The sequence below is a fragment of the Acipenser ruthenus genome, chromosome 11, assembly GCF_902713425.1.
Source record: "Acipenser ruthenus chromosome 11, fAciRut3.2 maternal haplotype, whole genome shotgun sequence".
In the NCBI taxonomy this organism is placed as follows: Eukaryota; Metazoa; Chordata; class Actinopteri; order Acipenseriformes; family Acipenseridae; genus Acipenser; species Acipenser ruthenus.
This window is the reverse complement of record NC_081199.1, coordinates 2,101,074-2,122,562: the sequence shown is the minus strand read 5'-3', so window position 1 is coordinate 2,122,562 and position 21,489 is coordinate 2,101,074. Positions and strand designations below refer to the sequence as shown.

Sequence of the window (21,489 nt, the reverse complement as noted above, 5' to 3'; positions counted from 1 at the left end):
GAATACACTTACACCATGAGCAGACTGTATGAAAGGAACTCTGTCACGGCTGGTATAATAAGCTGTTTAAAAAGAGGCTGCAGAGCTTCTCTCGTGAGGAGCCTAGGTCCCAGTGGAGAAAGCGAGCTCTGTGGAAACACGCTCCCTGCATTAAGAGAATCTGATGGCAGATCATTCCACTCTCAACATGCTTCTCAAACACAGGAGCTGCAAAGCAGAGGGCTTTGACCCATGATCCCGGGCTGGCAGGCAGTTTCACACACTTGAATAAAATCCTACAGCTGAACACTGGACAGCAATAGATAATGCAGAGTATATTATACAGACACACACTAAATTGTGAACCTATTTAGTTGCATTACGATGATATGAAGGTGTAAGCAAGCACTTTATAGTGTTTTTAGGCTATTTAGTATCCTCTGCGCAATCCTCAGTGTATTTAAGGAAGACACACAGTGGATCTGCATTCTCAGAACAGGCATGCAGTGAACACGCTGGTGTTAACATTACGGTTGCTTTCCTCCAGTGCACTTCCAAAGAGAGAACCCTCCTAGCAGGACAGGAGCCAGGGATGAAGGACACGCTCAGCGTCTCAATGACAGAAACCTGCTTGAGGACTGAGTTACAGTAAACAGGACTGTGGGGAGGTGATCTGCGACTAAACCAACGTAACTCAATTACAACAACCACACTACTTACAGGAGGAGCAGGCTGAGCTGAATCATGCTCATGTTGAGAAGAATTGCCTGCATATATTTTAATGCTGCAATACCCTGCACCGGGCAGACAGCAGGAAACCAGACACTTGAGAGCACTGACTATTTATCTATTATTTATTTTTAAATGCTACTCATACGTTGACACGCAAGATAGACTGAGCAGCCACATTAGGGCAGTGTTCACATGTCTGCAGTACATCCAGTTACTTTCCAGCAGCCGAATGATGCACTCCTGTAGGTCAGCTGCATGCATACAAGTGTACAAAGCGTTTCTACACAGTATAATTAAGGCAGTTGGATATCCTGGGATTCCTGCGCACAGCACAATCGACGACATTCCACAATCGGACCAGATCAAGCCAAGAACCACATAGCACATCCTGCAGCCACTAATGTGCAGCTTCCTGCCTGCTTGCCTGCCCCCCTCCTCCAGGCACACGAACCAGCTCCTGGAGGGCCGCACTGTCTTCTGGCTTTCATTCCACCCGAGCTCGCGATTACCTGACTGCTTTGATTAACTGGACCAATTTAACACTTCTTTCCAGGCCTCAGAATGTTTCATAGGTAGTGTACCTTGAATCAACCATCTACTGTACTGTGAAAAATATGAAATAACGTCAAACTGAACAAATACTTAGATCAATTAAGTTAATTGAGAGCTCAAGTTGGAATGAAAAGCAGAAGAGCCTGCAGGCCTCGAGGGCTGGAGTTTGACATCTCTGGCTCACAGGAACAGAATAACTGGACATGGTCACTCAGAGCGGACACACTGAGGATCTGGACATGGTCACTCAGAGCGGACACACTGAGAATCTGGACATGGTCACTCAGAGCGGACACACTGAGGATCTGGACATGGTCACTCAGATAGCGGACACACTGAGGATCTGGACATGGTCACTCAGAGCGGACACACTGAGGATCTGGACATGGTCACTCAGAGCGGACACACTGAGGATCTGGACATGGTCACTCAGAGCGGACACACTGAGGATCTGGACATGGTCACTCAGAGCGGACACACCGAGAATCTGGACATGGTCACTCAGAGCGGACACACCGAGGATCTGGACATGGTCACTCAGAGCGGACACACTGAGAATCTGGACATGGTCACTCAGAGCGGACACACTGAGGATCTGGACATGGTCACTCAGATAGCGGACACACCGAGGATCTGGACATGGTCACTCAGAGCGGACACACCGAGGATCTGGACATGGTCACTCAGAGCGGACACACCGAGAATCTGGACATGGTCACTCAGAGCGGACACACCGAGGATCTGGACATGGTCACTCAGAGCGGACACACTGAGGATCTGAACATGGTCACTCAGAGCGGACACACTGAGGATCTGTTTGAGCTCAGACAGAAAGGGAGATGTTTAACAGAGAAGGTCCTTGATGTTGAGGGACAGGAGATTTGATTTATTGCCTAACATCTACACTCCCAGCCTCTGTGTCCCACACTGTGCCGAGCCCTGCGTGCCATGGGATTAACACCATGCTGACTCACTAGGATCCTGGGAAACACCTGAAACCACAGCTCCTTTGCAAGAATAAAAAACCAAACGACAGTTCAAGGACATCCCAGAGTTGCATTTGGAAGTAATCAATGCACGAGACATTTTGAGCTTCCTTCAATGGGTACTGACTTAATACAATTCCTTAAACCAGAAAATAGTGCAAGCTCATCTAACATGTATGTGTGGACGCAAGGGATAACACAAGGGAAATGAATCAGCAGTGACACTGTTAATCAGAAACGTCTGACAATTCTCTCTCTAGTATCATCTAACCACCTTTCAATCCCCCAAGACGGATTTTACCACTGTCAAGGCAAAATCTTATTTTTTATATAATTTATTTATTTATTTTTACAATTCTGCCTGCTGTGTGTGTGTGCATTATGAATAATAATAATAATATCACTGATTTGCAAGGTTTGCACGCTTGCCCATCAATGGATTTCAACGAGGTCAGTTTTAATTCCGAGCTAGTTCAGGACTGAACACTGTGATATTTCTTTCGTAGCAGTCTCTTACTGGCATGCTGAGCGACCACAGGAACAAGAACAGGACAAAACCAAAACCACAGTACATGAATCCAACCTCACTACAGCAGCAGAGGCTTCTAGCGGCTGCACATTTCCTACCCAGCTCTCACAGCTGACACAGCGAGGGTGTTACAAGTGAACACTTACAAGCCAGACAGCAGGGGAATCCAAGACTGATTCAGGGGACCCACTTCAAAGACCAATTTCACAATCAAAGTGTTTTTCAGTAATAAGTGATCAACCTTTTTTCCCCCCCACCTTTATTATATTTGAGTTAAAATGAGCTCAGCGGAAGGATTTTGTTTTCAGATAGTGTGTGTGTGTGTTTCATGCATAACGTCGCCCCCAGTGAATTCACTGAGCCTGCCGAGAAGGAAACAACTCAATATGCTTCAGGACTGGAGCCAAAGCGAACATGCCCTGACGAATGAGGAACAACGAGACATGCACGGCATTCCAACGCTGCTGTCCTGCGACCCTCCTAGCACAGGAACAGCACTGAAATGAGCAGGGCTCCTCCTCGCCCAGAAGAGAGGTGTGAGCTGGATAGCACGGTGCCTTCAAGACTCCATGCTAAAGACACAGGGAGACTGGTTTTTTGTTGTTTTGTTGGAAAGTCCATGAAACAGGCTTTATTATTATTATTATTATTATTATTATTATTATTATTATTATTATTATTATTATTATTATTATTTATTTCTTAGCAGACACCCTTATCCAGGGTGACTTACAATTGTTACAAGATATCACATTATTTCACATTATACAGATATCACATTATTTTACATACAATTACCCATTTATCCAGTTGGGTTTTTACTGGAGCAATCTAGGTAAAGTACCTTGCTCAAGGGTACAACAGCAGTGTCCCCCACTGGGGATTGAACCCACAACCCTCCGGTCAAGAGTCCAGAGCCCTAACCACTACTCCACACTGCTGCCCTTAAAAATGCTTTAAAATGATCCCAATGTTTATATAAGGTCATCCTCCACATGATTGAAAATAGAGTCAAACGTCATCAAAACCAGCTTCAGACACATTCTCACCATATGGGGCCACCATGGGTTACACAGTACAACACCCCAGGGATGCAAATAAGACTCCCATTGCATAGCAGCTTCACCCATTCCACACTATGCAAATATGTACCGTACAGAGCCTGGCTAAAACAAACACAGTAAAAGTTAAAGCTGGCTTCTTTACCAGGAAGCGTCACTGGTGACTACTAGAAATAACTGAGAATGTGGCTGACCTCAACACCGAGAGAAATGCTTTATGAGTGTCTTTATTTTCACTCATTAAAACAACACAGAAACAGCACAGCCACGCTTCACAGCTCTTTCTCCAGTAAACACAAAGGAGTCCATCTTTGCTAAATACAGGGATCCACACGCACGCAAGCGCACGCACGCACACACACACCACCCCCAGGAAACCCTCATGAAGATGCACATCCAGCTTATTTTAAAAGAGACAATAGCTACAGTACAGGGTCAAGTCCAATACCTGGTCCCAATAAAATATGTATTTATTTTTTATAAACAAAATATACATATATAGCAAGCCACGTGGAAGAACGTTGCAGCTTTTGCACGTTCCTAAAACACAGTCCAGTCCAATGAAGGCCCCTCTGTCACACAGAAGAGATCATCACAACATTGTCTTTATATTAGTAACAGGGATGGGTCTGTTGGAACAAAGGTCACACACTTTGGACACCCTGTTTTATGGGGTTCATCCAAACCTGACAGATTGTACAGCCAGAAATAACCCTGAAAAAGAGCGCTGCTGATAGTTTAACTGCAGGGCTGAGGAAAGAGACATACCTGTGTTAGATTTCAGTTTAGAAAAAAGGGAAACAGGTTTTTGTTTTTAAAATGATTTGCGAAGCAAAATCAGCTGCCTTCTTAATGCCAGTAACATCTACCTAAAGACCCTATGAAGCATTTCTTTGGTGCTTGTGTATTACAGCACACAAAAGTAATACTTGCATATTAAAGCATGTCTTGCCAAACAGAGCTCCAGTTTTATGATCAGTGTGTGAAATGAACAGGCATTTTAAATTCTAACGCGGTAAGGTGTTCATTTAGAAATCGGGAGAGGCGGAATTAAAGTCTTCGCATTCGTAGTTATAATCATTTTTAAAATGGTATTATAATGTAACGCTGGGTACGGCTGGACACCGACCAGTGCCCACCACCACAATAAAACAAACACAGTCACTGACATGAAATAAGACGGCGTTATGAACCGAAACCCTTCTGGGAAAAGAGGGCCACCCCACGGGAAATGTAACCTTTGCTATGCAAGTAGGGAAACAGCTTTATGATTAAGATTTATTATATTGACAGACACATTTAAAGCCCGTTTCATTGCCTCTGACGCCAGCCTGTTCTGTACTTCTCTGGAAACTCATAAGGCTATCTTATCAAACAAACGCCCTGCTAGCTATCTCGCGTTTCAACGCTGTGCAGCCTGCAGCAACACATATTTCTAACCCAACGCAGCTCAAGCGAAGGAGAGCTGTTATTAACGTGTAACCCGGGGACACGGTTGACTGCGCTATTGTAGGATTCTTAAGCAAATAATGACCAGAAATAGTGCCCTCAAGAAAATGAGGTGAAGCAAACTGAAATGCACATCAATAATAATAATAAAATCATGAACAGACAGTATTTGCAAATATTTTCCACGAATGGCAAATTGTCGATTGAGCTTATCGTGTATCAAGTAAACAACAACAATTATTATTATTATTATTATTATTATTATTATTATTATTATTATTATTATTAATAATAATAATAATAATAATAATAATTCGTCTCGGCAGATACACGCTGTGCACAAGTTATCAAGCAGACTTGTCTTGTTCTGTTAATTGTTGAAACTTTCAGGCTAATCCTCAAGCATTTATTATAAAGGACTTGTTACATCCACACAAGGAAAACACGATTAAAATCTCCCAAACTATAGCTCTCAACCAACTTAAAACGCGCAAGCACGTTTAAAATGACAGATTTATTCTTAAACGGGTCGATCCTGACAGAGTCCAGCCTGGCGTGAGAGACACTCAGGAGAGGAAGTTTTCACGTCTTCCTCCATTCCGAATCCTTGCAGAGCAAGAACGCATCCGAGAATCGCTCGTGTTTGCAAGTTAAGAGCAACACAAGACTGGACTTCTGAACCGTTCTGTGCGTTTCGTTACGCTTCCACACAACTCTGCAAAACACTGGGCTGCCCCTTACTCAACCACGGTGCTGGCACAGCGGCCTGCCCTCACAACTAATGCCATGCCAGCAACATGCGCCGCTTCCCTTGCACAGCAATAATTAATATATATATATATATATATATATATATATATATATATATATATATATATATATTCCTATTAATTAATTATTCAAAGGCTTACCGAGATCTTCCATGCTTGCACCGGAATGGTTCCGCGAGTGAATCCCAGACCGCTGTTCTGTTTTGTCTGCACGAACCTTTGCTTTAATTTTTTTCCAATCCCTGCGTATCTGTTCGCGTCTATCTGGCGAGCCGAAGTTTCCCTGAGTCTCCGGGAGCGCGCTGCGCGGTTCCGTGCCCCTCTGATCGGCGACGCGCTGCGCGGTTCCGTGCCCCTCTGATCGGCGACGCGCTGCTCGCTCCCCGCAGTATTTCTGTCTCAAACTGTGCAGTTGTGTGAGGCCGCTGAATGCGAGCTGCAGTAAAATTATGAAAAGCGCGACCTCTACTGAAACAACAACTATACAGCACACAGAAATGGGCAAGGAGTAAAAGTTTCACACTTACTGTATTGTAAAAAAAACAGATAATACATGCCGCACACAACTCTTGCTGTTGCTTAGTGCATGTGACTGCTACAGGTTAGTTCTGTCAGTGCTGTAGCATCAGGAACAGCACTGGTTGTGTTTCATGGCCGCGTTGTATTTGGACACACGCATGCAGTTCAAGGTCTTGGTTTACGCCCTACCCCCACACTGATAAAACTATTTTCCAAGTATTTGAAGGTAAGTTACATTCTCGTAAATGTGTAACTAGAACTGGGCAAAACAAACAGCACTGACCACGTTCTGCTGTTTGAAATAGCGCAGTCTTTACAGGTGGCAAATGGATTTAAACGCGGGTGATCTGTTTACGTTAATGAACGCTTTCCATCGAGTGCCCAGTAGAGTAGGGTGTTTATTAACTCGAGAGCGAATCTCATTCTCATATATATATAGTAGCTCATCGGTGTGTTTTCACATATCTATGTATGGCCCAATGTTCTTCCTGCCCACTTTAGCCTAAGTAATGCTTGTTTGACACTGAAGGTCACCGGCCGCCGCTGCTGTCTCAGCAACTCAATCTATCCTCTCCACCTTCCGAATGCGGTTTGCTGCACCCGCTGGGCACAGTGATTGCAGTGATTAAACACTCTGCTTTCTGTTAATTAACTGTTTCTGTAAAGTTTATTCTTGTGGTTTTTGATGTCTTCTTTTTTATCCTGAAGAGAACCTTTTCAAACATTCTATAAAAACAAGCAATGGGTCGACGCGTTTAATTAAAAAAAAAGGTTCCAAAACCCCTGACGTCATGAGTCTGCTGTGTCTAATTCCCAAAGCAGCTGACTCACTGAGTACCGCTGCACAGCGCTCCTCATTCTCCAATATGCCATTACTTTACAGCCCGTTTCATTCAGCCAGCATTAATAGGAGCAGAGACGTGAGCATTTTAAACGCGGTGGCAAGCAGTTAAACCCACTTAATATATAAATTATTTGTTAAAGTCGGCGTCCAGGGACACATTGATTTTACACTGGGGCACTGTTCACAACCTTTATGTTGCTTATAATAGTCTTCTTGTGTCTTTCTGACTGCCACAGCACCATGCTGAGCTATTTTTAAAACTGCCAGCACTGTAATGAAATCTTTTAGGTGATTAATGTGCACTTTAAATGCAAACATCTACCCTGGGAGAGGAGAACAGAAATCATGACGCGGATTACACAAGAACACTGTGGATAGCATGTGTTGAGTGAGCAGTAAACATTTCCTGAGCCCTCACTGTGTATCCTGACAGCCCAGCAGGACACAGACATGAGCAGAGCCCACACCGCCACCACAACCCGCCCTGCAGGGCACACAGCAGCGTGCCACACGAGGGCGGCACACAGCAGCGTGCCACACGAGGGCGGCACACAGCAGCGTGCCACACGAGGGCGGCACACAGCAGCGTGCCACACGAGGGCGGCACACAGCAGCGTGCCACACGAGGGCGGCACACAGCAGCTTGCCACACGAGGGCGGCACACAGCAGCGTGCCACACGAGGGCGGCACACAGCAGCGTGCCACACGAGGGCGGCACACAGCAGCGTGCCACACGAGGGGGCACACTTCCTGCAGGACACGCTGTGTGTGTGTCAAACACAGTACAGGGCAAAGTGGGCAACACTTTCTCAGGTTTACAAGAGCAAGCTTTAACACACAGGTGTCTTAAACTGGTGGGTATTTTAAAAGTCAGTTTTGAGGCACAAGATCTTTTTAGACGACTGCTGTAAAATAAACAGTCCATGCTAAAAATAATCCTGCCAGCTAGGATTTGGTTTTTGTAGAAATCGTTTATTTCAATGATATAAAGTTTTAAAAACAATAAGAAGCAGGGTTCTTGCTAATCCAATGTGGTTTGTTTTATTTCCTTTTTTTACTCATGATGTTTCTCCCCAATAGAATGTGAGATTCTGTATCCATAAACTAGTCATATACCAGACAGTGTACAATAAAGCATATTACAGCACGGCCATTCTGTGGTATTGGTCTGTCTGCAACACTGCACCACTTTTAACATTTTAAATAGAGCATTACACAGGTCAAGCTCCAGAACTACAAAGCCATGGTAGGACATTTAGCAATACTAAAAGATGATAAAAAAGTCTTTGACTAGCTGTCTTTCGGATTGCCAAATACATTTTAACTACATTATTTATAGTAGGTGTTGATTTGATCAACATATAGTTGAATTTTTAGAGCATTTTACAGCACCAGGGTAAATCAACCCAGATTGCATCCACCACTTATCCATGGTTATCCAGAGATTACCCCTAAAATAAGTAGGTGATGTAATCCAGGGGGGTTACTTGGTACAGCTGCAGACGGATCAAATCAAGTCCCGAGTTCAAGATGTACAAACACTGCCCCGCTCAGAAATCGACCGCCTTGAGTTTCTTCTCCTCCTTCTCTGTCAGGGGCTCCTGGGACAGGAGCTTGTGGTGGAGCTTGTGGTGCTTCCCGATGCCCAGCTTGGGCAGCCCCCGGTTCAGCCCCTCCAGCAGCACGCAGGCCTTGCACAGCTTCTGGCTGGAGATGTAGCCGCAGCGCACGCAGATGCCCTGGACCGGCATCTTCACGTCCTCCTTCACGGACAGGTTCTCCCCCGAGTGGATGATGTCCACGATGGAGCTCGGCCGGATGGACTCCAGGTCCTTCAGGAACGCGCGGGCGTGGCCGCGGTAGGCGTTGGGCGAGTAGACGCACTCGGTGGAGAAGTAGTCGAGCTTCTTGAAGTAGGCGTACAGGACGATCTCCTTCTCGTAGGCGTACTTGAGAGGCTTGCAGCGGGGGATGGCCCCCTCGCTCCCCGTGGTGATGGCAGTGCAACGGCGCAGCCTCGCAATGTCGCCCCGCAGGAAGTTCATCAGCACCGTCTCGGCTACGTCGTCAGCGTTGTGACCTGCGGGGGCACACGGTATAAAATCAAGGACTTCAGATCATCCACCAATCGGGAAGCTGCATTAGAGGGCACCAACGTGTCTACAAGGATGGAAATAAGACTCCCACTGAATAGCAGTTTCACAAATTTTACTGCAAGCTTGATTAGCTACAGTGCACAGGCTACAAGCTCGGGTGTGTCTTATTAAACTCATAGCAACAGCTGGAATGGATGAAACTGCTATGCAATGGCAGTCATATTTCCATCATGCGGTGTCTTTAAACAGCAGCATAAAAACGAGTAAAGCCAGGGGTGGCCAAAGCTGGCTCTTCCACTCCTGGTCTTTGTTCCAACCCTGATCTAAACCAATTAAACCTGCATCCAGACTCTGAAGTAGTTCATGATCTCATTTAACCTGTTAAACCTGGAGTGGAACAGCCCTCCAGGACCGGGAGTTTAAACCTCCAGTCTTGGCGGATCTGATTTTACCTGTGCAAATCTTGTCCACTTTGAGCATCATGGCTGCCCTGTCCAACGCCTGCCTCCTGAAGACCCCACAGAAGGTACAGTTGTTCTTCAAGCCCACCTGCTTGACGATGGCGTCCATGGTCCAGCCGTACAGCTCCTGGTACGAGACGATCTTGAGCGGCAGGTCATACTGCTGCTGGTTGCGCTTCACCGTCTCCAGCGAGTCGTCCCGGTAGCCGGTGATGCCTTCGTCCACGGAGAGCAGCATCAAGTCCAAGCCATAGCTGTAGCGCTCGTTGAGGACCTTCATGACGTGAGCCAGCACCGTGGAGTCCTTGCCGCCCGACGCCCCGATCCCGACGGTCTCGCCCGCGGTAAACAGCCTGGCTGACGAGATCGTTTGGTGCACCTCTTCCTCGAAAGCCCAGAAGAAGCAGTCCTTGCACAGAGAGAAGCCGGTCTTGGGCCGCTTCAGGACGGCGTTTTTCTTCTCACAGCTGCTGCAAACAACTGGCATGGTTGAGGTTCATACAGTTCTGCCAAGAGCGCCCCCTAAGAAAAGTCAAAGAACACTGCACGCAATAAATCACGATATTGAATAACCAGGCTCCTGGTGAATGTGCTGTGCACAGCATGATTAAGTCACACCTAAATGAATCTTTAGGGTTCGTTACAGGAGTTGTTCATGCAGCTACAGTTTAAGGGAGGTACACTTTATCTAACATCAGACTATCGGCTCCCTGATCATATAAATAATGTATTTCACTGAGAGTTGTGAAACCCGTGACGGGGTGCACGGCTCGGTGAGTTGTATACCAAGCATTGCAGTTTGAACAGTACCGGAGAGCTTTCGGCACTTTCACTCTCTCCAAAAAATACCACGGAATATGTCTGTTATAAAATATTAAGGGGTCATTGTCGTTACATTGTCCTAACACTTTAAAAACCGTATGTACCATCATAAACCACCGCGCCGAAGTAATTGTAAATTAAAACATTCTAATGAGTTTAGCAAAAACAAACCCTTAAAAAAAACCCTGTGTGAAAATGACCTTTGTTCGAGTTGTATCCGTTGTCGTGTAATACAGCTTCGTGGTGGTAATGTGCGATGATCTTACTGCAGCATGTGTTTTGGTTTGGGGACCAAAAATAACACATTTCAACAAACAGGCGCAGCCATTTTGGTTTGTATGGGTGTTCGTGGATTTCCTCTTCCGGTGTTGAAAGAAACACCCCAGTTAGTGTGCTATTTTATACCGACCCCAGACAGCACGTCGTTAGAGATTTTTAAAAAATTGATATCACGGCGTTTTGCAGAAGGTGCAGCTGCTAAACTATAACCCGCTGTGCGCGTGTTATGAAACGCGTATTTTAGAACACTGGGACTTTGTGGGAATTGTAGTTTTTTTAAACGCAACCACTGCTTAGCAAGAGCGGTAGGAGCCCCACAGTTTAAACTACCATTCCCAAAATATAAACGGTGGGTGTTTTTTCTTCTGTTTACTGCTGTAATTTTCCCCGGCTCCGGTCACAGACTGTGAAGGACAGAACGCTGGAAAAGTTCTGGTTTGATTGAAAAGGTGGCGTGTTTTTTTTTTGCAGACTGACTGTCAGCGCATTAATAAACAAGGTCGGTGGATTACTGGAGTGCATGCAGCGCAATATTGTCATTGCACAATAATAACCCGGTGTTGTGATTGAAGAATCCCATAACTGCAGTACGATATTTAAACGCAGGCACTTTGATCAGACATTCGCGCTGTGTGTGTTTTAAGTGTTGTGAGAAATAGTGCTAGACCTCGAAGTACGTAATGGTTAGCTGTTAAAAATAAAAAGAGTTTTCTAGTCGGGTGAGTGGAAATTAGAAAGCACATTTGATGAGTTTCCTTCTAGTTAGGGATACCATATGACTCCATGTCCAGGTGGGACAGTTCAGGCTTTTCAACTCGCACCCCAATGCATTCTGGTAAGTGTAGTCTTGCTGTGTAAGGTACCTGAGACAGGTAAACGTCCCAGAATGCATTGCAGCGTGAGTTGAAAAGCCCGAACTGCCCCTTGCTGCCCTAGTGTACACGGAGTCATATGGTAACCCTGCTTCTAATTCCACCTTGCTTTATTTAAAAAGACCTTGTTGACACACCACTTTGTTTATACGCTCCAAAGGTGTTACATGTTTTTCTATTTATTTGCAGATGAGGTTTCTTTTTAAATTAAGAGCTGCCGGCGAGTGTCGCCTGCTTACTGTCAACAGCAGGAACTCCAGTTCCGCAGCGGAAGCGGTTTCCACCCTGGCTTTCGTTCCAGCCAGCGCTCCCCTGGACACCACAGAGCTCGAAGACCTGCAGGACTTTGTGTCGAGATCTAAAAGGCTGTTTGTAATCACCGGAGCCGGAGTCTCGACGGAATCCGGAATCCCAGATTACCGCTCGGAGGGAGTCGGTCTTTACGCCAGGACTGAGCGGCGACCGATCCAGCACACAGACTTCTTGAAGAGCGCAAAGGCGCGCCAGCGGTACTGGGCGCGGAATTTCGTCGGCTGGCCACAGTTCTCGTCTCATCACCCTAACCGTGCGCATGTGGCCCTGAGCAACTGGGAGAGGCTGGGCAAGCTGCACTGGCTGGTAACGCAGAACGTAGACGCTCTGCACTCCAAAGCAGGGCACCAGCGAGTGACGGAGCTCCACGGCTGTGCACACAGGTGTCTAAATGTTTAGCAGCTCCACACAGTACATCTTGTTTAGCATTTCACCAGGGGCAAGCTGCATCTCCGCCTATGAGACGGGTCATGATGACAAAATCCAGGGTGGATTAGGAGCTGAAACGTGCGTCTCTCCACATTTCAGGGTGCAAGGTGTCAGTGCTGTAGGTATTGATTTAGTAAATCTAGGTGCCGAGAGCAATGTTTCAAATTCTGTTATCGTAACGGGGAAATCCCTCATCTGAGTTTGACTGGGTCTGGAAGGAAGTCATGTTATCATGGGGCATAACAGGAGACACAGCAGTTGCTTTCAAAGGTTGCTGGGAGTTCAAGAGCTCCTTTCCAGCCAACAGATTTGTAAGCTGCTTTTAGTTCTTTAAGTGATTGGGTTGTACTCCCAGGGCATGCAGTGAACCCCTCCCCAGGTAAAGCTGTCCGTTTCTCCCCCTGGCAGGGTGGTGTGCCTGGGCTGCGGGGCTCTGACTGCCAGGTCTGAGCTCCAGCACCGCTTCACCTCTCTGAACCCCGGCTGGAGCCAGGAGGCTGGGGGCGTGGCTCCTGACGGGGACGTGTTCCTGACGGACGAGCAGGTGCAGCACTTCCGGGTCCCCGGGTGCGAGGGCTGCGGGGCGGTCCTCAAGCCCGACGTCACGTTCTTCGGGGACACCGTGGACAGGGACAAAGTGAGACACGTCCACGAGCGCCTGGCGGAGGCCGACGCGCTGCTGGTGGCCGGCTCATCCCTCCAGGTAAGGCCGGAGCAACAATCCGTCATCGCCAGGGTGACCGTCGGACGCCATGTTCACCGGGACAGTTCAGGCTCCCAATCTGGTACGTTTGACCTGTCTCAGGTACCTTTCACTGGTTTCTTCAGAGAAGCAGAACTACACGTACCAGAATGCATGTGGGGGGACTTAAAAAAGCCTGAACTGACCCACAGAACATGGAGTCATACGGTCACTCTCAAGTTTGATTAGCCTTGATCGTTTATTGTAACGTAAAATGTATTGTTGAAACATTCTGTCCGCCACATAAAGCTAAAAAGGGATGAGCGGCACTGCCAGCGAGATGTTTCTCTCTCTCTCTCTCTCGTTTGTGTTTCAGGTTTACTCCGGCTACAGGTTCCTTCTTGCAGCTCATGAGAAGAAGCTCCCGATAGCGATCGTGAACATCGGGCTAACCAGAGCGGAGCACATGGCCTGGGTCAGACTCAGCGCTCGCTGTGGGGAGGTGCTGCCCTGCATCCTGCCTCTTTCACAATGATACTATTAAAGAAGGGTGCTTTTGAATGGCCTCTGTATTTTAGGATTGACTTGGCTGTTGAGGCTGCCGTAGCCATGTTGATTGAACACTAACTGAATAAGACTTAAAATACTTCATAGGGCAGTCACATGCTGTTCGTTGCTGAATAGCTGTGCTGCTGTGGACACAGCCTGTATGACAGCATCAGGTTTATTGCGCTGTATGCAGATTCTGTTGTGAGTAGAGGTATTGGGGAATATACCAAACCCACATAGAAGAAAGTGGTAGGGCTGTGAGATCCACAGTCATGTAATAAAACACAACCGGGACGAGATCTGCATTAGGATTTTTTATTTGTTATGATTGTACCGTGCAGAATGGACTTTTAGATATCCTATTAAAATTCAAGAGAGAAAAAAAAAGAAACTGTTTTTCATTGTCAAAGACTGGACTCATTCATTCAGCTGAAGCTGGTGCAGACAAACCTGAAATGGGCGATCGTATGCTGTTCTGAAATTGCTAACCTTTCCTTGCTTCATAAAGAAAGATCAGTACATGCAGATTGTAAAAACAAGTTGCATTTTAATACAAAGAAACTTTTCATTAATACATTTGGTATAGACAAAGAATGAGAATATATAGTCATAGTGAATTGAATTGTAATGCATACAGTATTGTACGATATGTATCGTACTGTAGCTGCAGAGAAGCCTGCAGGCTCAGATCTCGACTGTCTGCACTGAAGGCTGTGAGGAAACAGAACTCCACTCCGCATTCTTGGGAACTGTAATATTGTTATGATTTTAGATTCAGTTCAGTGCTTCCTCGTTATTTCACTTTCTCACTTTAGTGAAATATTGAAAACATGCATTTGTGAAGATCCCTCAGACAGGAGAATGTAGGACTTTTACAATTTACTGTCAACATGGCTGAATAAGTTGAATGATTGAAATGCTGAGCATTGTGCAAGGTACTGAGACGATTTCATTTACCTAATGTTGAATGATTGTCTTTCTGTATCATTACACAGTGTTGAACCGCTTGTGTTTATTGATCAGATCTTCATTTTAATCATCTCTCCTGCGGCTCAGTCTACTGTGAAATGAGGCAGCCTGGCTCTAGATTCTGAGCCTTCGGTTAACAGCTGAAAGCACACAATCATAAAGGACACATCAATGGCACAGCAGCAGATTCTTCACACATGCTTAATGATATACAGTCACACCTTTCAAACAACTCCCTTAGAATACTTGGTTTAAAAAGCATGCTTTTTGGTACAGTATCTGGTGATAAAACAGGTGCTTTGGTAAAAATTCATTCATCATTGCATAAAACACTCCAAAATCTTTTGGGAACTGTAAAAAGTTACAAGAGAGTTGTGATCAAACTCTTTAAAGAATAGTGAAAAAGACAACAGTGCACTGAGTAATAGTGCGAAGTTTAACAGGCAAAACGTCTGCCTGCTGGACTTTAGCACAGGATCAGAAAGAATATGGATTGACTGAAGTAATAAAGCATCTGTTAAAACAAGGTTTAAGATGCAGACAGAAACTCCCCGGGGGCTCGTCACGGAGTCCCGTGGGGCGTGGCGAACCCCGAGCTGTCTGCGTCGCTGTCGCTGCGCTCCGGAGAGTCGAGTGAAGACGTTCCCGGCGGACTCAGAGCGTTGCGGAACTTGGTGATCAGCGCGGTGTTGAACACGGAGGCTGGGGAACTCTCCTCTCCGCTCTTTGGCTGGCTCTTTCTGGGGGTATTCAATGGAGTGCCTCCTGGGGATCTGGAAAAGTAAAACACTATCGCTTTAAGAAAGGCGCAGAAGTCTTGCAGCACTGAAATGTGATCTTGAGGATATACTGTGCGTCTTTTTTATTATACTGCAGAACCAGTTAGAAGACTTCACTGGTCCTGGCTCCCACATGCCCTATAATAACATTCCACAAGCGCTTTCATTATCTCTATGACTGCCGCCTATAGCGTTCGAGAGGGGAGCGCTGTAACTGGTAAACTGTACCTCACAATCCCGGTGGCACGGAGTCTCTTCAGGGGGATGCTGGCCAGCAGCTCGTACTGGATGTTGTGGTGCGGATTGGAAGAACTCTCGGGTTCAGATTCTGAGAGAGCCGTCAGGTCCACTGAGCTGTTTCAGAACAGGACAGACACACAGGCCAGTTTTTAAAAGAGCTATATTAGAATTCATTATTAACAACGGGCGTAGTGGATTGTAAAAGGAACCCTGTGTGGAACGTTCAACATAATCAGCTCTGTTTGATCTAATTGAAGAGATAGCTGAAATTTTTAATTTCTGAAAAACCAGTGCCATTTGTTTAATATTAATAATCATTTTAAAAGTAGTCACTGCAACTGTAAAACTAAAATGTCAGCATCTCCAAAACACACTTTTATCTGAGTAAGTTTATATAGATTACAATACACTGAAGCAGACTTAACAGAGGAATATCTTTGCAAACACAACAGCTTTTAATCCACTTACCTCCTGCAACGTCGGTTCAGTCTCGAGAGTCCATAACTGTTCAACAGATCAGGGGTTGCCACCATCTGAAACTGGCTCTGAAAGCAAGAACAGGAAAACTGCTCAGAAAGAAAACTCTTCTCCGCCACCGCCTTCCGTTCCCTCTTTTGATCGTTCCCGGCACACACAATCGCGCCATCGTTCCTACACGTTTCTTAGCCTCACCTTCCTGTGATTGGTCCTGTCCCTCAGCGGAGTCTGTGCTTCGGGCAGCGCAGTGCTGGGGGGTAGAGGTGGAGGAGGGGGCGGGGCTGAGGGGGGAGGCCCCACGCAGAGGGGCGGGGCTTGCTCGTCTCCATCACATTCATCTGGGGTTTTCTGTCTCCTTTCAGCCAAACGCTTTGAGGTTCTCTTCGCTGCACATTTCGCTTCTACAAGACAAGAAGATCCAGACAGGGATCATGTTTTATTCCTACTAAAACAGGATCTGAAGTGAATATAAAGTTGGGGCCACATCTACACGACAGACTTGTATAGATGTGGCCATGGCAGCAGTAGAGCAGGGTTCTACTTTCAAGAGATTCATTTCTTCCGTTACTCAGGTTCAGACTGAGCCCCCAGACTAACGCGGGTTTCTAACCTTGCCGCGGTACCTTGAGCGTAGGCCTGCACCTTCTTCATCTCCTCCTTGAGATGCCCCACCCTTTGTCTCAGCTCAGCAGCCCCCACAGCGTTGCAGCGGTTCATCTGGCCCTCCACTGCGGTGAAGAACTTTGCCTGCACAGCGAGTTCAAGGAAGAAATGAAATCTTTTAGGGAAACAAAAAACACACACACACACACACTGACACACAACCACACAGACACACACCCGCACACACAGACCCGCACGCACGCACTCACACACACACACGCACACAACCTAACCACTGTGAGCAACATTATTTTCATGTGTCTGGATAAAGTGCCAAGATATTCCTTTACAAGATCTATGCACAAAGCTTATTTAAGGACTGGAAGTATGTTTTGATTACATAAAGTTTCATGAAATCTCAACTTTAATTAAGTACTCAAAACAGACTTGTTTTTTGTTAAGGATAGCTCTACAAACTCTTTGAACAGGAGACTACATCAGGGACGAAAATAAGACTTCTATTGCATAGCACTTCCACCCAGTCCAGGTTTTACTACAAGCTTGATTAGCCCCAGTCTATAGGTAACAAGCTCTGGTTATAAACTCATGGTAAAACCAGGAATGGATCAAACTGCTGTGCAATGGGAGTCTTATTTGCATCCCTGCTGTTTAAAGCTCTGATAGAAGAGAATCCTAACAGCACGAGATCCAATACCTTTAAACACGAGCCGACGCTGGCCTTCTCGAGCTCGCCCTGTTTCCTCTTCCGGATCACCCGCTCGTACAGCTCGGGGTTCTGGTCCATGGTGCGAAACAGGTCCAGCAGGGCCCGCTCGGTGTAGGACAGGGCTTGCTCCTCAAACTCGTCCTGCGAAAGCAGCTGGCAAAACGTCTTGATCATGGGGCACTCTCGGTCAAACTCTTCCATCGTTTCCATCGAGGCTGTCCTCACTGCTTGGGGAGAAAAACAACAAACATCATGACAGACACGCTTTTGTATAAAATATGATTTGATCTGTGCAAATATATATATATATATATATATAAAAGAGAGAGAGAGAGAGAGAGAGAGAGAGAGAGAGAGAGAGAGAGAGAGAGAGAGAGAGAGAGAGAGAGAGAGAGAGAGAGAGAGAGAGAGAGAGAGAGAGAGAGAGAGAGAGAGAGAGAGAGAGAGGAGAGAGAGAGAGAGAGAGGAGAGAGAGAGAGAGAGAGAGAGAGAGGAGAGAGAGAGAGAGAGAGATACACACAGACACACACATCAGTTGATGAAATCCAGAGAGAAACTATATTTTCACCATCTGTTAATAAAGTATTCTTTTAAACCGTGTTCAGTAAATGTTATTTCAGCCAGTACCATACAGACAGTATTTTGTTTACATAACATTTTCTCAACCGATATAACATCCGTTTGGTATTCGCGCACAGTGTTACAAAAACACCAATTCAAGAAAAAAAAGATCGGAAGCTGTAAACTCTACTTACGGTACTGTACAGGGAAAGTTTTCTTTGAAATGTAAAGCGTCAACAGCAGTGCGGTGAGGGTGGAATTTAATTAAAACAAACAATACGAATCAATTCAACAACTTGAGAATTCAGGCGCTCCTCGAAAAATCAAATTTAAACCGGAAATACTCGAGCTCCAATCAGAAAGCAGCCACGTCGACACGTGATCACGCCGCTTTGCTAATCACGTGACACGGGAGGCGGGCGAGATCAGAAGTTTGCGAAACGAGAACTCGGAAGTCGTTTGCTAGGGTACGGTATTGTTTTGAAAAAAAATCAGAATACTATTAAATATTCTTCAATGTGTTGTATTTCTGTGTCTTTATTTACAAGTTAATAGTTTCTGAATCAGACCGGCAGAGTGCCGCGGAGGACTCTGGGAGTTGTAGTTCGTGTGTTTTGGGTTCAAGTTTAGTGTTTTTTTTTTTTTTTTAAAAGGCACATGGCTGCTTAAACACTGGGCGCGGGTAAGTCATGCATTCACTTCTGTTAAACGTGCTGTGTAATCCCGTTGCATCGATATAAACGCGTGCTTGTTTTGTTTTAGAGGAAAAGCATTGTTTGTTTAGAGTGAACTTTTAAAGTTAGGTAAACAGTGGATGATTAATTTTCACTCCCAGTCTTCTTCAGTTGGGCATTGTTATAACAAAACAAAGCAGTACGTGTTCAGCCCTGGCTCATAACGATTAAACGACGTTCCGCATTCGTACGTGGGCTGCCGTGCCCGCCCGGCGGTGTAGAATATTGTTTAGGTCGTGCAGATAAGGGTGTTTGTGAAAGTACGCCCCTAGGCAGGGTAGTGGGGGTTGTGTTGTGTCCTTTTTTGTTTGTTTTTTGTGTGAACTTGTTTTCTGTTTTTTAATTGTTTCTGTTTCGTTTCCTCCTAACTTCCCCTTTTCCTCAAATTCTCCAGCAGCATTCAGTAAACACGAGAACGGGGCAAAAAAACACATTTTGAAATATATTTATACACCAATAGACCGGGATCTAGGAGTCCCGTGAGGTTCCACCGTGGTTTCTGACGACATATGTTAACATACGCGCGATCAGATAAGCACGGAAAGGGTTCATTGTTTTTATTGTTTGCAGCCTGTGAACATGTCGACCGTCGCCACTCGCAACAGCAGCTTGCAGAGCAGGGCCGGCGGGGTCCCCAGCAGCCAGAGGAAGCCCTACAAGTGCTCCAAATGCGAGCGTGCCTTCAATACCCTGGCCAAGCTGGAGCGGCACGGCCGGAGGGCCCACGCAGGGGAGCGCAGGCACAGCTGCTCGGGCTGCCAGCAGAGCTTCGCGGACCCGGCCGAGCTCTCCACACACCAGCGACACGCCCACGGGATCCACAGACCACACAAGTGCCCGCTGTGCGCCAAGACCTTCGCCCTGCTCTCCAGCCTGCGGGTGCACAAGAGGACCCACGTGGGCGGGCAGAGCTTCCTCCCTGGCTCCAGCCTCCAGCCGCAGCAGAGTAAGATCCCCAGAGGCAGGGATTACAAGTGCCTCACCTGCGGCAAGGACTTCTCCAAGCCCTACCACCTCCGGAGGCACCAGGAGGTGCACCTGACCGCCTTGACCCACAAGTGCCCGGACTGCGGGAAGTGTTTCAGGGCCAAGACTCACCTGTACCTCCACCGGCTCGTGCACGGCACAAAGCACAAGTGTGACCGGTGCAACAAGGTCTTCGTCCACAAGGCGGGGCTTCAGGGTCACCTGCAGAGGTTCCACAGCCGCCCAGGGGGTGAGGAGGAGGTAGGAGGAGGAGGAGGAGAACAAGCACAACCACTTCCACCGGAGCCCCTTAACCGGTGCAGCCAGTGCCCGAAGCGCTTCCGATCGGCCGCCCGGCTCGCGATACACCGGCGCCGCTTCCACGCCCGCCAAGAGGAGAAGGAGGAGGAGGAGGAGGCGACTCCAGAGAGCAAGGCGTTGGCCTGCACGCTCTGCGACAGGGTTTTCAGGCACTCCTCCACCCTCTCGCACCACAAGAGCAGGCACCTCCGTCAGGAGCTGCGGTGTAGCGTGTGCACCCACGACCTCGCCAACAGCGGCTCCCTGCAGCTCCGGGTCCGCCTGCACCACACCGGCGGGAAGAGGCCTTACCACTGCCTGGTCTGCAGCAGGACCTTCTGCGCCATGCTGACCTTCCTGAGGCACTGCGAGAAGCACCAGCAGCAGGACAAGGAAGGGCAAGGAGCCAGGAGCGCAAAGTAGCTCGTCTCGCCTGCTGTGAGGGAATGCTGCTGCATCGCCTGGGATTTTATTTGAGCCAGTGTTATCGTATTGTATATTTGAACAGTGTGTAAGAAGATAAACTTGCAGGAAGCTCAAAAAAAAAAAAAAAGACGACTCCACATGCGCAGCAATTTTTGAGCAACTTTTACTAAGAGTTTCATTAACCAAAGTCTACCAACAAAAACCAAGGAGTACATTTTTTGTAATACTTTTAACTACTGGTTTTAGACTCCTTTTTTGAATACTGTATGGACAAATGGAAGATTCTATTTTGTTTATTTGATCGTAAAAAAAAAAAACACTTTTGTTTGGGCATAACTACTTAAACAACATCACCTACCAAAGCAAACCAGAACACAAATGCATGTGGCAGAAAAAATAAATAAAGCAGATTTGTACATCTGAGAATAACCCCCTTGGTATACATTGAGGAAGGGTCATGGCGTGCACGGCTATGCGACCACAAAACTACACCTGCAGACGTTTAGCAGAGTCATTACTGTGCCCTGTGTTGATCTTGCTTTTCCACTGTTAACCCGCCTTCACTGCCTGTTTCTACGCTGTAGATTTAATGTGTGTGCCCGTGTCTGTGTTCAGTGCTCTGAAAGGGGACCAGCCCGTGTTGAAGCATTGCACCAGCAATCACTGGGGTCTGTATTAAACCAAAGTTAATGGCGCTGCTCTACTTTATAGTAGCTATGGCACCGCGGGTTATTTTGATTTAATCCAGGCCCCAGTCTTAATAACTCAAAAGAAGCAGACAGC

At 46.6% G+C, this 21,489-nt stretch overlaps 5 protein-coding genes across 12 annotated transcripts in view; 2 read left to right on the top strand and 3 right to left on the bottom strand.

The window, feature by feature from the left end:
* Window positions 1-6,479, bottom strand: part of LOC117973322 (paxillin-like) — a 45,363-nt gene extending 38,884 nt beyond the window's left edge. Inside the window, exon 1 of one of the 3 annotated variants that reach the window (XM_059032801.1) lies at window positions 6,200-6,479. In XM_059032801.1, the coding sequence (XP_058888784.1) occupies window positions 6,200-6,212 (13 nt within the window). In that variant the 5' untranslated portion in view covers window positions 6,213-6,479. The remainder of the gene's footprint in view (window positions 1-6,199) is intronic. The other 2 variants (XM_034925275.2, XM_034925276.2) reach the window with 2 other exon arrangements.
* Window positions 6,480-8,437: 1,958 nt separating this feature from the next.
* Window positions 8,438-11,285, bottom strand: LOC117427141 (cytoplasmic tRNA 2-thiolation protein 1). 2 transcript variants are annotated; one of them, XM_034045545.3, is made up of 3 exons: window positions 11,002-11,285; window positions 9,971-10,521; window positions 8,438-9,502 (listed from the first exon to the last, which is right to left on the bottom strand). In XM_034045545.3, exons 2-3 carry the CDS (start codon window positions 10,464-10,466, stop codon window positions 8,973-8,975), a joined length of 1,026 nt encoding a protein of 341 aa, XP_033901436.2. In that variant the 5' UTR covers window positions 10,467-10,521; window positions 11,002-11,285; the 3' UTR covers window positions 8,438-8,972. The 2 variants fall into 2 exon arrangements, with proteins under 2 accessions (XP_033901436.2, XP_033901435.2); XM_034045544.3 differs by having other exon boundaries at window positions 9,971-10,501.
* A 26-nt stretch (window positions 11,286-11,311) lies between these two features.
* Window positions 11,312-14,233, top strand: sirt4 (sirtuin 4). Of its 3 annotated transcripts, none has more exons than XM_034045548.3 (4): window positions 11,312-11,429; window positions 12,142-12,647; window positions 13,102-13,396; window positions 13,752-14,233. In XM_034045548.3, exons 2-4 carry the CDS (start codon window positions 12,142-12,144, stop codon window positions 13,908-13,910), a joined length of 960 nt encoding a protein of 319 aa, XP_033901439.2. In that variant the 5' UTR covers window positions 11,312-11,429; the 3' UTR covers window positions 13,911-14,233. The 3 variants fall into 3 exon arrangements, with proteins under 3 accessions (XP_033901439.2, XP_033901438.2, XP_033901437.2); XM_034045547.3 differs by having other exon boundaries at window positions 11,396-11,529; XM_034045546.3 differs by lacking the exon at window positions 11,312-11,429 and adding an exon at window positions 11,438-11,579.
* Window positions 14,234-14,451: 218 nt separating this feature from the next.
* LOC117963073 (cyclin-dependent kinase 12-like) lies at window positions 14,452-18,624 on the bottom strand. 2 transcript variants are annotated; one of them, XM_034901579.2, is made up of 7 exons: window positions 18,475-18,624; window positions 17,708-17,943; window positions 17,013-17,136; window positions 16,585-16,790; window positions 16,381-16,457; window positions 15,901-16,026; window positions 14,452-15,666 (listed from the first exon to the last, which is right to left on the bottom strand). In XM_034901579.2, exons 2-7 carry the CDS (start codon window positions 17,927-17,929, stop codon window positions 15,456-15,458), a joined length of 966 nt encoding a protein of 321 aa, XP_034757470.2. In that variant the 5' UTR covers window positions 17,930-17,943; window positions 18,475-18,624; the 3' UTR covers window positions 14,452-15,455. The 2 variants fall into 2 exon arrangements, with proteins under 2 accessions (XP_034757470.2, XP_034757471.2); XM_034901580.2 differs by having other exon boundaries at window positions 17,708-17,946; window positions 18,475-18,610.
* Window positions 18,625-18,696: 72 nt separating this feature from the next.
* LOC117426582 (zinc finger protein 226-like) lies at window positions 18,697-21,464 on the top strand. Of its 2 annotated transcripts, none has more exons than XM_059032800.1 (2): window positions 18,697-18,747; window positions 19,585-21,464. In XM_059032800.1, the coding sequence occupies exon 2, from the start codon at window positions 19,594-19,596 to the stop codon at window positions 20,701-20,703; it is 1,110 nt and encodes a 369-aa protein (XP_058888783.1). In that variant the 5' UTR covers window positions 18,697-18,747; window positions 19,585-19,593; the 3' UTR covers window positions 20,704-21,464. The 2 variants fall into 2 exon arrangements, with proteins under 2 accessions (XP_058888783.1, XP_033900186.3); XM_034044295.3 differs by lacking the exon at window positions 18,697-18,747 and adding an exon at window positions 18,754-18,962.
* The last annotated feature ends 25 nt before the right edge of the window (window positions 21,465-21,489 follow it).